The sequence below is a fragment of the Melanotaenia boesemani genome, chromosome 24, assembly GCF_017639745.1.
Source record: "Melanotaenia boesemani isolate fMelBoe1 chromosome 24, fMelBoe1.pri, whole genome shotgun sequence".
NCBI lineage: Eukaryota > Metazoa > Chordata > Actinopteri > Atheriniformes > Melanotaeniidae > Melanotaenia > Melanotaenia boesemani.
The window spans coordinates 22,088,957-22,103,294 of record NC_055705.1 but is presented as its reverse complement, the minus strand read 5'-3'; the positions used below and the strand labels follow the sequence as shown (position 1 = coordinate 22,103,294).

Sequence of the window (14,338 nt, the reverse complement as noted above, 5' to 3'; positions counted from 1 at the left end):
GGACGGACGGATGGATGGATGGATGGATGGATGGATGGATGGCTGGATGGACGGATGGATGGATGGATGGATGGATGGATGGATGGATGGCTGGATGGACGGATGGATGGATGGATGGATGGATGGATGGATGAGGAAAAGGGGGGATAAATGGATGAGGGAGGATGAATGAAGACATTGATGGAGAGAGAACGAGAAAAATGGAGTGGGTGAAGCAGGTAGAAGTATCTCAGCATGTGATTAAAGGTGAGATGGGGACGTGGCCTCCTGAACCAACATTAATAGGTTAACTTTCTTTCCTCTACAGTCCTGATCCTGTTACAGACCATTAACACCCCTCCAAATAACAGCTTTTTATTCCCAGATTTACTCAGATTACATGCTGGAGGCCAACCTTCGTCTGAGTAGATGTCTTTGTGATAACGATTTAAACTGGAACCAAACGTCATGTTTACCTCTTTAAACTCTCCAGATATCAGGTAATAAATCCCATTAGACCACACAGTTAAATTACTGTTAGTCTGATCCCTGAATGAGGACTTCCATTGATGTCACACAAAGAGGACACTTAAGTGGTCTAAGTGCCTCTTTTGAAAGTGAAATTAGCTTTCAAGAACCTCCATGGTCAGTCACAAAAGCTCTCTGGTTTGCTTAAGTACATGAAAAAATACAAGCCCAAACTGTGAACATTACCTGCCTTCAACTTCAACTTATTAAGTTACTTTAACTATACAGTTCCAGTTTACAACAAAAATGCTTTGAAGGTACTTTAAAGTTCAACAGAGTCGAAGTAGATCCAGTCTAACTCATCATAAACATATTCATGATGCCAGTTCTTAAAAGTTGACTGGTTAAGGAAACCAGAAAACTGAATCTTCAGAAACAGCCTCTTCATGTTCAGGATGTAGTGGAGCTGCTCACTCAATGGTTGTGAGACCAGCCATCCGTCTATGCTCTGACTTTCTATTCCCTTCTAGACCCAAATACTGTACATGTTTATGCCCCATGACACTGGTAGTTCAGGCAAAATCTTGCAATCTGTTGCATTTGGAGGCACAATAATCAGTTCCAAGAGCTGGGTGTTCCCAACAAGGTAAATAAACTGGACCTTAAACTTTTCATGTGTACTGTCCACTGAAGTGGACACCTATTTGACATCTGTTTTCTAGTATAATAATGGGTGGGGATAGTTTTTTTTATACATTTACCATATCAGTGAGTTGTTGCATATAAAAACATGAGGCGGTGTTTCTTAATAATTCATACATGAAAGGGTTAAAATAGGGACCAGATTCCACAGACTCTCCTTGGTGGCAGCCTGTGTTACTGCCATGCTCCATGATTAGTCACAATCAATGACATCAATTACACACAAAAATGATTCAAGTAAAAAAAACTATACCAACATGCTTTACACTTCGCTTTGAGTAGATCCAATTAAAGGAGGTCAGAGGTAGATTTTTGCCCCAAAAGCTATTATAAAACATACAGTTTGTAAAATATTAACCAAACAGATCGATTATTTTCTGCATGAAGGGTTACTAGAAGCTTCTGCTGTTAGATAACTTCAACTTAAATGGAGTGAACATAGTTGCATCACATACCTACAGAGAAATTAATAAACCAAATACAATACAAAGATAAACTACTTTAATAATCCCAGAAGGAAATAACAGTTTTAGTGAAATAAGGTTGAGCAGACTGCAATGATTGATGGAAAATGATTGCATCAGAAACAAACAAAAATGTCAGAGAAGTGTGCACACAGTTTCCCGACATATCCACCCACACATACGTAAATACTTACATAATCATTTTGGAATATAAGTTCAGCTCCTGCAAAGCTCCACTTTAGGACCGTGTCCCAGCGTGGGTCTTCAGAGCAGCAAACATGGACCTGGTCTCTAAAACTCTGTTTCTGTGCTTAGCGTTTGCCCTCACCAGGGCAGGACCGCTGTGAGTATCGATGAATTCCACTTATTTATAAGCATTTTCATCCATGACAGGTCATAACTGTGTACAGGTTTTTTCTGAGGATAATATATAAATATTGAGTATGAATATAGGACGTAGTAAATCATAAACAGATTTTTTTCCCTCTTTATTTTACATTTTTAACATATTACTGACAAGAAATCTACGATTTTTAACATCTCATCTCAACGGTTTAGGTTTTCTGTTCTGGGTGAAAATGGCCAAACGTTTATTTCTTAACTCTGTTTGCTGGTTCACTAAGTTCACCAGCTGGATCAATTAGACAAACTGAAGACTGCTTCATCATCATGTTTCTTTAGTCCCGCGTCTGAAAAATAATGCGGTGCTATACAGAAGCCCAGAAAACTAACATTTTTTGTTCTTTTCATCATTCACAGGCAGGATTCAGCTGCAGGTGGGTTCTACGTGGATTACGATCATATAACTGTGCAGAATTAGTTTGAAGTTAGCTTTTACATCCTCATGTCTAATATTATATACCTAATACTTGTGAGTTTAACACAAAAATTGATGGAAAGGTGATTATTTTATGCACAAAACCAGTAACACGTGCGATGTTGTCTATCCACCTGCAGGTGATGGTAAACCCCCGAAATGCAGTGATGTCAAACTTGGTGCCATAACTACAGACGATGCAGGCACAACTTACATCTTTGCAGGTAATTTCATGGAGAAAACATGAAAATAGCATATTTAATGTTTGCTGTTTTACATGTATAAAGTACAGAGATAAAGTAAATAGCATACAGGATATGAGAGGGTATGCATTAGGGATGCACAGAGATGTTGGTTTAAAGTGTGTTGGCTAATATTTACCTTGCTGGCTGCAGTCGGTCCATCAACAATCAAGATAAGATCAGTCAACCAAAGACAGTGGCCAGTATTTATCTGGTGTGTCCTCGTTAGATGTTTTTGATTTTCCTCTGAAACTGATGTGATTTATTTATTTATACACATGTAATTTTATGGCAAATTACCATTTTTACCATCTGTATCCCCTCAAGAATTTCACAATTGGTGGATCCCTTCGCCTGAGTCTAAATTCACACTGCAGGCAAAAGTGACTTAAATCAGATGTTTTTGCCCACATTGACCATATCTGATCCTTTCATTACAATCTGAACAGCACAAATCCATCTATCCATCCAGCTTTTTAACCACCTCAGTAACCTCAGCCCCCAAAATAGGAGAGCCAACACCAGGGTCCCCCGACTTCCCCGTCGGAAGACGTGTCTGTAGTATTGAGCAGGTCTTTGAAGTATTCCCTCCACCAACCCACAACGTCCCAAGTCAAGGTCAGCAGCCCGACCGGGCCCCATGGGCAAAGACCACCAGGCGCTCGCCTCCGTGCCTCACCTCCAGGTCTGGCTCCAGAAGGGGGCCCCGCTGACCCACATCCGGGCAAGGGAAACCTGGATCCAATAATTTGACTCATCATAGGGGTCTATTTCCTTTAAAGTCCCCAGAATTTTACAACTGGTGGATCTCTTTGCTTGGGCCTACGCTCACACTGCAGGCAAAAGGGATTTAAATTGGACGTTTTTGCCCACATTGATCCATATCTGATCTTTAGATTACAATCTGAACAGCACAAATCCAGTTTTTTTAAAATTCATGTAGAATTAAATCAGATCAATAGCCTACTTTTTCAAAGTAAAGTCTGAATGGTCTGAATGGTCATATCGCATTTCATCCAAGTTTTATGTCACTGACGTGAGACATATGTTCCAAATCTGCACCAACAGAGTAACACAGTAACATCGAATGTAAACAATGGACAGAACAGTGTTAGATCGTCACTTTTTTCTGCTGGGATTGCACAATTTTGTTAACAGTGATTGATCTACCACATGTATGGATGCAACATTTCATGAACAACCACACATAAATAAGGTAATTATCAATAACAACTCAGTGCCGTTTACACCAGGAACTTAGTGCACACAAAATATCCATCCATCCATTATCTTGACCGCTTATTCCATTTCGGGTCGCGGGTGAGCTGGAGCCTATCCCAGCATTTTAACAGGTGAGAGGCAGGGTACACCCTGGACAGGTCACCAGTCTGTCGCAGGGCCACACAAAATATATTAGAAAGAAATTAAAATTCAGACAACAACAAATTGCAGGTGGTACTGGGTGCATCCATCTTTAAGTATGGAATCTCCGGGTCCTGTTCTATGTAGTGATCTATAATGTTTACATAAAATTTTCATTTATTAATCAATATAAAATATTCATTATTAAATTTTACCTTGGAGCATCAATGCTATGGTCTGTAGCGGAATACACTACAGCAAGTTGGGAAGATAACTGGAAGGCAGCGATACTTGGTAAACACAGCGTACTGTGTGTGATGTCATGTCTTCTGTGCATGCGGGTCACTTCATGCTGGAGTCTGATGGAAAACCAGAGGATCTCAACTTAAAACTGGAACTGAGCATCAAGACCTGCAGAAAAAAGAAAAATCATAGCATGATAAACTATAAATATATCTTTCCTTTGTTTAAGTGAAAAGAAATACACTATCATTTATTTTACATTTAATTAACTTTCCTTTTATAAAAAAAAAGTAAAGTTTCTGTGAAAAAAAGCAGTTTCAACAATATTTTACCTCACTTACAAACGTACATCTTTTTAATTTATTCATTTATTTTATTTGATATTTTGGTTTTCTATATATAAAATATTTGCTATTTTATTTTTCAGCTTCATATATATATTAAAGATATTTTATCTTTCAATATATACATTATATTTCTGGTTTTTTTTTTTTCTATCGAAATGTTTTAACTAATTTCTTTTAATTTAGTTTTTTATTCACATTTTTCATTACATTTCATCTCCATGGCCCTCTATTTTAGAAACACTAGTTTAAAATAACCTCTTTTCTGCAGGTTCGACATAAAAAAGAAAGAAAAATGGTTCCAGTAGTTACAATAACTGTGTAAATATTCCTTTTGAAAAGACCTTACTGTCTATTTCTTTTAAAACTGAGCAAACATTTATCTAATTTGTGTCTAGACATAACGGAGCGCCACTGTGAGCACCTTAAAAAACGTGTGGAGGCCAGAGGCGGTTTAATGGGAGCTTATTTACCACAGTGTGATGACAACGGACAGTATCTGCCAGACCAGGTTAGCATCTACTGAGAATTTCATTTTGTATTATCATCTCCATTTAAATTATTTGTTGTTTAAATTTACAGTCATACCTGAACAATCTTTTATTATTATGCTAGCGCCATGGCTCCACTGGATATCATTGGTGTGCAGACAGCAAAGGACAGAAAATACCAGGAACTGACACGCCACCTGGTGTACCAAATGTAAACTGCAGCAAACCAGGTGAGGCTTCAAACTTCTCCTGACATGCAATATATTTACACTTCCATACTCCAAGTCTCATCTGAAAAGGAAGATCTAAGTTGAAATTGTTTAATAATGCACTTTGGTAATGTTAACCTTAAAAACTCATCCAACCAGAGTGCTGTCACTTATATCAGTGTTTCCAAACCCAGGTCCTTGGGACCCCATGCCCTGCATGTTTTAGAAGTAACCCTACCTACAACAGCCTGTAAAGAACTTGATAAGGAAGTTCATTAATTTGAATCAGGTGTGTAGGAGTAGGAACATGTCTAAGACATGCAGGGCAGTGGGTCCCGATGACCTGGATTGGGAAACACTGACTTATATCATCAGCAGTGTCTCAGGAGTGGTAGTCTGTTGCTCTGTGGTGCTGAACTGTGATGGACAGCTACCCTTTAGGTCAGGGGTGGCCAGTGTCAGTCCTTGATAGCCACAATCCTGTAGGTTTTCCAAATTTCCCTGCTTCAACGCACCTGAATTAAACTAATGAGTCATTGGATCTATTTAATTTGAGGCAGGTGTGCTGGAGCAAGGAAATTTGGAAAACCTACAGGATTGTGGCTCTTGAGGACTGATGTTGGCCACCCCTGCTTCAGGTGATCTACTGAAGTTTTCCAGGAATTTCTATCCCATCCAGGAGGTTTACAATCCAGCCACTAAATCACTACTACTGTTCCAAAACATTACGTCTGCAGGGTGACGGGAATAAAAAAGGTTCAGCTTCTATAGGCACAACCAAAACTAGCTAAACATAGCTTGAACTTTTAGCAGTTAATCAGTCTTAACTGAGTGCACTAAAATACATTAATTTGAATCATATTGAAATGACAGGGACTATTTTGTGTCTTTGGGTAACTATTACACTTAAAGCAAAATAACTTGTGGAGTTCCCCAAGGCTCCATCTTGGGGCCATTGCTGTTCAACATCTACATGCTGCCACTCACTCAGCCTGTTATCACTTAAAAACATCTGGAGGATTTAAGGACAACTGCAGTTAGTCCAGAATGCTGCTGCTCCAGTCCTAAGACCAAGAAAGGGGACCATAGAACTCCAGTGCTTGTTAGTTTACAAAGCAGTGAATGGCTTAGGGCCAAAATCCATTCTTCTGGTTCATGATGAACCATCCAGATCCCTCAGCTCATCGGGGTCAAGTCTACCTTCTGTTTACAGAGTCAGAACTAAAGGTGGAGAGGCAGCATTCAGTTTCTGAAAACAAACAAACAAACAAAAAAAAAAAACAGAAAACTACAGGTCTGCTGAAACTCACAGCTGCTTATAATTAGTTCATTCATTCATGAAATGTGATGTCCAAATAAACCTGCCTTGCCTTAAAATATTACTACAATCCACATCTTAGGAGGAGTAGATAGTCATGAAGCAGATCAGGCCCTGTTAATGGGTGTTAAATGGTGTTATGGCAATATTCTTTTTTACCAGATGAACCACAACGTCTCTGTCAGCGCCACAAAGATGAACTGAAGGGCATCGATACTTCAGTTGGAGTCTTTGTACCAGAGTGTGATGAAAATGGAGATTATCAACCAAAGCAGGTTGGCATCTCTTAACTTTATTCTGTATAAGATTAACTAAAATGATTTCACTTTACATCTGCAGTCATTATAACTACATGATCTTTTATTACTGTGGTAGTGTCATGCTTCCACTGGAGAATGTCGGTGTGTAGACAAGAGAGGAATCCAAATATCAGGAACCGAAACCCGAGCTGGTTCACCACCTCCAGACTGCAGCAAAGCAGGTGGAGCTTTACGTTATATATGGACCTAAAAAGGAGAGGGAATCACTTCTACTTCTTTTAAATGATTGCATGACTGGTTTAGGTTCAGCTGTAGTGTGCAGGATGGGGGTCACCAGGTCAATGAAATATCATTTTAGGGCATGAATAACTAATTTAAGGCATGTAAACAGTCTGATTTGTCTGGTGCCTGGAGACTCCCTGGGTTAGTTGCACCAGATAATCATGAAGCAGATGAGTCCTGTCTGTTTTGCTAATGTAACAAATCTCATTTTATTTTGCGTCTTACTCTCAACCAGATAAACCAAAAGGTTCCACGACTAAATGCCAGAAGCACAGAGACAGCAAAAAGACCACCACTACCGGAGGACAACCCATAGCTGGAGTCTTTGTACCCCAGTGTGGTGAAAATGGAGAGTATCTCCAAAAGCAGGTTAGTTTTGGGACTTTTCACAGATTTTTGGGTATGCATTATCGCTTTACATTTGCAGTCATTATGTCTACATGATATTTTATTACTGTGTTAGTGTCATGGCTCCACTGGACATTGCTGGTGTGTAGACAGTGCCGGACTGGAAATACCAGGAACTAAAACTCCACCTGGAACACCATCTGTGGACTGCAGCAAAGCAGGTAAAGCCTCAGACTTGTCAGGACATTTAATATTTACATATCTAAATACTAAGTCTCATCTGAAAGAATAGGCAGAACATAAAGAGCATGGGTAGTATAGTTCAGGCATCTTTTTTTTTTTAACCCTTTTTATCTTTTATTCCAAGTAAATTTTTGTCTGAAAATACAGCAAAATTTCAAGAGTTAGAAAATACAAACAAATTTTTCATGTCTGAAAACAATAGTCTAAAGACATAAACAAATATTTAAAAGTTTGAAAATACAAGTACAGTTCAGAAGTCTGAAGGTACTAATCCATGTTACAAGTCTGAAAATAGTCTTAAAGTCTTAAATTACATATCAGAAAATACAAGTCAGTTTTACAAATACAAAACCTTTGTCCCACATTTTACATGCCTACTCAAGAACCAATCAGATCTCTTTAATCTCTAACCAATCACAGAGAGAGCAAGGCTAAGATTCAGTCTCCACAAACTTTACGTCATGTTGAAAAGTATTGCTGTTTGACCAAGGCTAGAACAATTTTCACAGCTCCCTGAAAGCACGTTGCTTTATGAAGACTTAAAGGTTTCTTCTGGAAATAGAAAAACGTGTCTTTGCTGTCAGCTAATTCTACTGAAATTTCTTCTATGTGTGATTGATTATGGATTAGAAAATCTGATTGGTTCTTGAGTAGGTGTACAAATTGAGGGACAAATGCTTTGTACTTGTAGATATATGTAGTTAAGCTGAGAGACTCCTCAAAATTTCATTATGCTTGCATAATGACAAAAAAGATCTCGAATCTTGAATATAGCTTGTATTTTAAGACTTGCAAAGGTAATCTGTATGTGATTTTTACCTTTGATTGTTGTTACACTTAAAAATATGGAGACAACAGTTACAAAAGTGGAATCATTACTTACAAATTTATGTTGCTATCCTAGCTCCATAGTTTAGTTAAAAATTCTTATATTTCTTAATAAACTGTATGGATGTATGTCCCATTCTTAAACAGCTGAGCGTCACTGTGAGCACCACAAAACCCGAGTAGAGGCCACTGGTACTTTAATCGGAGGCTTTTTACCAAAGTGTGATGAAAATGGAAAGTATCAACCACAGCAGGTTAGCATCTCTCTGGAGACTCACTGAGTTTTACTGTTTTTCATGTGTGTTTTTAGTAGCTGTTTTTAAAAGTTACAGATGTTATAACTCTATGATCTTTTAATAGTGCCATGCCTCAACTGGACATTGTTGGTGTGTGAACAAAAAAGGGACGGAAAAACCAGGAACCAGAACCGCACCTGGTACACCACCGGTGGATTGCAGCACAACAGGTGAAGTTTTATACTTGTTGGTACAAATCAAAAACAACTGAAGGAGCATTTGACAAATAATTAAGTTAGTTAGCCTCAAGTCAGTAACATGACTGGGTATAAAAGGATTATTTCAAAGAGGCAGAGTCTCTCAGATATAAAACTGTGTAGAGGTCTGCTTCTCTGTGACAAGCTGCATCTAAAATAGTGGAACCCAACTTTTTTGGAATCAGGCTTGTATACAACTTATCTAAATCCTGAATTTGATCAGAAATGGGAAGCAGAAGATGACATAGTTGGATGAATCTCATTCATGTCAAGAAATCTTTACCAAATATTACTCTAGATCCCATTTCTTAGGATCTGCTTGTGCATCATTTCAATGCAGATGGGCCCCAGCGTCATTGTGAGCGCCACAGAAACAGCATCCAGGCCAAAGGTGTTTTAATTGGAGCCTTTTTACCGCAATGTGATGAAAATGGACATTATCAACCACAGCAGGTTAGCATCGCTTGAGATTTTTTTTTTTAATAAATTCTATTGTTTGTGAAAATATTACTTAAAGTAATTGCATATTTACATTGGCAGCCATACTAACTAGGCCTACATGATATTTTATTTTCTTGCTAGTGCCATGGCTCCACTGGACATTGTTGGTGTGTGGACAAAATGGGACAGGAAAGACCAGGAACCAGAACTCCACCTGGGACACAATCGGTGGATTGCGTCAAAGCAAGTAAGGCCTTAAACTTGTACAATATGTGATGCAAAATTTCAATTTCCACAATACCAGGTCATTGTTAATAGATGGCAACGTCTTTCATACCAGCCTATTAGCATAAACCTCATCTGCATGTTAGCAGGCTAGTGTTAGCATTTAGCCACATCAATATATTAGAATTTTGAAGCTTCATATAACTGCTAGAAAAAGTGGTGAAACTGACACTTGTCAAATTTTTAAGCAAAGTTCTTAGTCCATCCATCCATCCATTTTCTACCGCTTATCCGGAGTCGGGTCGCGGGGGCAGCTGCCTAAGGAGGGAAACCCAGACTTCCCTCTCCCCAGCCACATTCGCCAGCTCATCCGGAGGGATCCCTAGGCGCTCCCAGGCCAGCCAATTCGCGATCTTGTTCTTTCGGTCACTACCCACAGCTCGTGACCATAGGTGAGGGTGGGAACGTAGATCGATCGGTAAATAGAGAGCTTTTCCTTTTGGTTCAGCTCCCTCTTCAGACCAATGCAGAGTCTGCATCACTGCAGACACTGCACCGGTACGCCTGTCGATCTCCCGCTCCATCCTGCCCTCATTCGTGAACTAAACCCCGAGATACGTGAACTCCTCCACTTGGGGCAGGACTCTATTGCAGACCTGGAGAGAGTACTCCACCCTTTTCCGGCTGAAGACCATGGTCTTGGATTTGGTGCTAATTCTCATCCCAGCTGCTTCACACTCGGCTGCAAATTGCTCCAATGAGAGCTGAAGATCACGGCCCGATGAAGCCAACAGAACCACATCATCCGCAAAGAGCAGAGACCCAATCCTGTGGCCACCAAACCGGATCCCCTCAACACCTCGGCTGCATCTAGAAATTCTGTCCATAAAGGTTATGAACAGAATTGGTGACAAAGGGTCCAAAAGTCCAAAGTCCAAACTGCACTGGAAACGATTCTGATTTACTGCCTGCAATGCGAACCAAGAACCAAGCTCTGACACCAGCTGTACAGGGACCGGACAGCTCGTACAAGCGGGTCTGGCACTCCATACTCCCGGAGTACCCCCCCACAGGAGTCCCCGGGGGGGACGGTCGAATGCCTTTTCCAAGTCCACAAAGTACATGTAGATTGGTTGAGCAAACTGCCATGCCCCCTCAAAGACCCTAAAGAGGATGTAGAGCTGATCCACTGTTCCACAACAGAGACGAAAGCCACACTGCTCCTCCTCAATCAGAGGTTCGACTATCCGACGGACCCTCCTCTCCAGCACCCCTGAATAGACCTTACCAGGGAGGCTGAGGAGTGTGATCCCCCTGTATTTCGAGTTCTTAGTCATGATTTTTATTCAGGTATAACCCTTAATAGAGATCAATTTAAGGCTGATAATTAGCTTACACTGGTCTCTTGGCTAATGTTGGTGGTCTATCTATAAAACATTAGTCTCAAGTTAAAGGGGCTCAGTTATGCTAATTTCAGGCTAATTTATTTTAAAATGTGAATTTGCAAGGGCAGGATTTAATCCATTATTTTTCACATTCCCCTTTATTTATTGTATATAGATCCTCTCCATAGGCCCTCAGATCAGCCTCTGGCAGAAACAAGCAGAATGAGCCTCTTTCGCCCCAAGCCCCGCCTCCACCTGATGCGGGCAGCCTGTGATTGGTCAACTGCCAGGAGTATTAGGAAAGCGCGCACTATTTTCGCCATAGAAACATTGGAAGCCATTAGAACTGATGGTGGTGATTGCTACTTTTCTGGCTTCCTCATATACATCCATTGTTCCACATGGCTAATCAGCTAGATAGTTTTAGCCTGGTTGTTACATTTCTAGCACTTTGTTTGTGTTGATCGCTAACTTTCTGGTCATCATTACATGTGTGTTACCTGCTGGTAGCGATCAGGTAAAGTAAGTGTGGGTTTATTCCTTTAGTCTGACTGTTGCTCACACACTAACTATCAAAACAAAACAGACAACTTATTTGGTTATAGCTTATTGCTCAGGACCGGAAACACGGTCCTTGATTGTAGGAAAAGACCTTCCAATAGCCTGATCGCAAATCCTTCATTTTACCGGCCCTCATTCATCTAGCAGTGCCGGTCCCAGATAGAAACGTTGGTGCAACTCTGTGGCTGGCTCCCAAAAACAAACTCCATCCATTGTTGTCTAGCCGTTGTTTTCTTCGGAAATTTGAATAAATGTAGCTTTCCCTCACAGCCGAAGCAGCATTTCTTGTCTGAGATGTTTGCATTGAAAACGCTGTGTCCACCACGGTGTCTTTTGCCTTATGATGCAGTGAAGGTGGGTGTTAGAGATGTGATGTTCATGAACAAATCGATTCTTTTGAATGGCTCTTTTAAATGAACAATGGGAACCGAGTCACAGCTGTGAGCCGTTCATTTGCAAGCCATTCTTTTTATATACAAATTTTCCACACTGCCTTCATCACATTTGTGACATCATAGAAGTCTGATGTTCAACACGCTCCATTCATGTGAAGCATCTATGGGCAGAGAGTATTGTTTGGATACAATTACTGTGAGTTCTATACAAAACATTTCCTTTTAATGTGCATGGACTGCTCAGATTTATCCTTTTTTTGTAATCTAAATTTTTCCTATAATTTCTAAAATCTTGTATAGTAGATTTTCTATAGAAACATATTTTGATTGTTTGTCATTCTTATATATTGTGAAATTTTGTAAGCTATTGTGAGAACGAGCCAGTCTTTTGAATGGCTCCTCAAACAGCCATAAATCCCACCTCTAGTGGGTGTGCCTTTCTTCCCATAAACATGCACAATCTGTAAAAGATGACTAATAACTGAGTCTGCCCCCCACCCCGAGACGTTGGTGAAATATCCAAGTAGAAAAAACTCTCTAAAACCGATTCTTTTCAGTGCCGTGGACACCGAATGTAGAGACACACTGGAAAACTCAAACATGCATTTATGTGATAAAAAAACTCATTGCCCAATGAGAAAGCTCAGAAAAGTCCAAATAGCATAATAGGGCCCCTTTAAGCAAAGCTAGCATCTATAAGATAATTAGCTTAGATTAGTATCTATGCAACGTTGCTGGCTTCTCTCTATAAGACAGTCTTTTTAATAGCAGCCTGAGCAGTCTTAACTTCCTCATCTAAATATAAACCATAAATGTTAAAGAAATACCAAGATGTGTTTCTGTAGGAGGAGAAGTGGTTTAAGGGTTTGTCTGATCTGCACAGGTCGTGTCTACATGCGTCTGGATACCATCCCTGATGGCCTCCACTCCTTACCTATAACCAGGGCATGGCAAGAAGTAGGCGACAGGGTGGAAGCTGTTTTCTCCTACAGTGACAAGATGTACTTGATTGAGGTACACCTCATATGAAAATGTTATCTCAATTTTTTCATTAAAGTTTCAATGGGAAACAAAGGAAATTAAATCTCCTCTCCCTTACCAAACATTTGCAGGGTGGTCGGATTTACACCTATCTGGTAGGTTCCAACATCACCCGCATTGGCGACTTTCCTAAATACTTACATGAGATGGGCATTGAGGGACCTGTGGATGCAGCTTTTGTGTGTCCAGATGAACACATAGTCCATATAATCCAAGGTAACCATTTTAAAGTCTTGTCTTTTTATTTTTTTTATAAAAAAACTGGTCCTGAATGTTGGATATTGTTTGCTTATGACTGTTTTCCAGATTTCTTGATTGATTTTTCTTCCAACAGGAAACAGAATGAAAGATGTTGACCTTTCTGCCACGGAGTGGGCCGTTATCCGAGAGTTTCCATTGCCCTTGTCTGATATTGATGCTGGTCTGTGCGGTCCAGATGGTATTAAACTATTTAAGGGCTCAGAATATTACCACTATGAAAGCCCTATGATACTGGCTATGGGCAGGATTGTTCCTGAGCCGAAGAAGATCACCTCAGCATTGTTGGGTTGTGAGGATTAAGAATTGAAATAAAGATTTCACGGCCCTTTACAATCAAAACATTCTTTATGACAATGAAAAATGGGGTGAAGCTGTTTAAACTTATGTTTAAAAAAAAACATCCTTTCATACAGACAAATTTGACTTTTGTCTAGTGAATTAAAAAAAGTAAAGTAAAACCCAATTGAGTGCGAGTCTTTTTTTTGGCTTATAAACACTGTTTCACCATAAACTCTTTTCCTTTTATGTCAAGTTTGCAGGCGTTATGTTAGAGTTTAACCACTAGAGGGCCCACTACACAAAACAAAGTGTTATAGCAGAAATTCATTGTTAACAAACGGCTTCAGTCTTGATAAAGACTGTTTACGTAATCACCACCTCAAATATTGAGTAAATAGACTGCAGTGACCTTGATTTTGCTGTAGTCATATAGCATTATTCCAAATCTGCCACTTTGGTTAGCTAAAATGCTATCCTAGGGTTGATATTAAGGCCTATTTTTCTGCCTTCTGTCTGAAATGACATACCCATAATTAACTATATCTAACAACTACAAGGGCTGTACGTGTTATGTTGGTTTCAAAGGAAAGCTGACATGTGAGATTATTACAGAATGAAGACGTGTTATTGTGTTAGCGTAAATTCACCTAGAACACA

The 14,338-nt window shown here is 39.7% G+C and overlaps 1 protein-coding gene across 3 annotated transcripts; it reads left to right on the top strand.

Annotated features, from left to right (window-relative positions):
* The first annotated feature begins 1,848 nt into the window (after positions 1–1,848).
* On the top strand, positions 1,849–13,860 carry LOC121635415 (thyroglobulin-like). 3 transcript variants are annotated; one of them, XM_041978541.1, is made up of 16 exons: positions 1,850–1,956; positions 2,373–2,389; positions 2,571–2,654; positions 5,020–5,132; positions 5,237–5,342; positions 6,802–6,914; positions 7,015–7,120; positions 7,417–7,550; positions 7,645–7,750; positions 8,748–8,854; positions 8,961–9,066; positions 9,434–9,546; positions 9,676–9,781; positions 12,984–13,114; positions 13,213–13,357; positions 13,476–13,860. In XM_041978541.1, exons 1-16 carry the CDS (start codon positions 1,892–1,894, stop codon positions 13,700–13,702), a joined length of 1,779 nt encoding a protein of 592 aa, XP_041834475.1. In that variant the 5' UTR covers positions 1,850–1,891; the 3' UTR covers positions 13,703–13,860. The 3 variants fall into 3 exon arrangements, with proteins under 3 accessions (XP_041834476.1, XP_041834475.1, XP_041834477.1); XM_041978542.1 differs by lacking the exons at positions 8,961–9,066; positions 9,434–9,546 and having other exon boundaries at positions 1,849–1,956; XM_041978543.1 differs by lacking the exons at positions 7,417–7,550; positions 7,645–7,750.
* Positions 13,861–14,338: the final 478 nt, after the last annotated feature.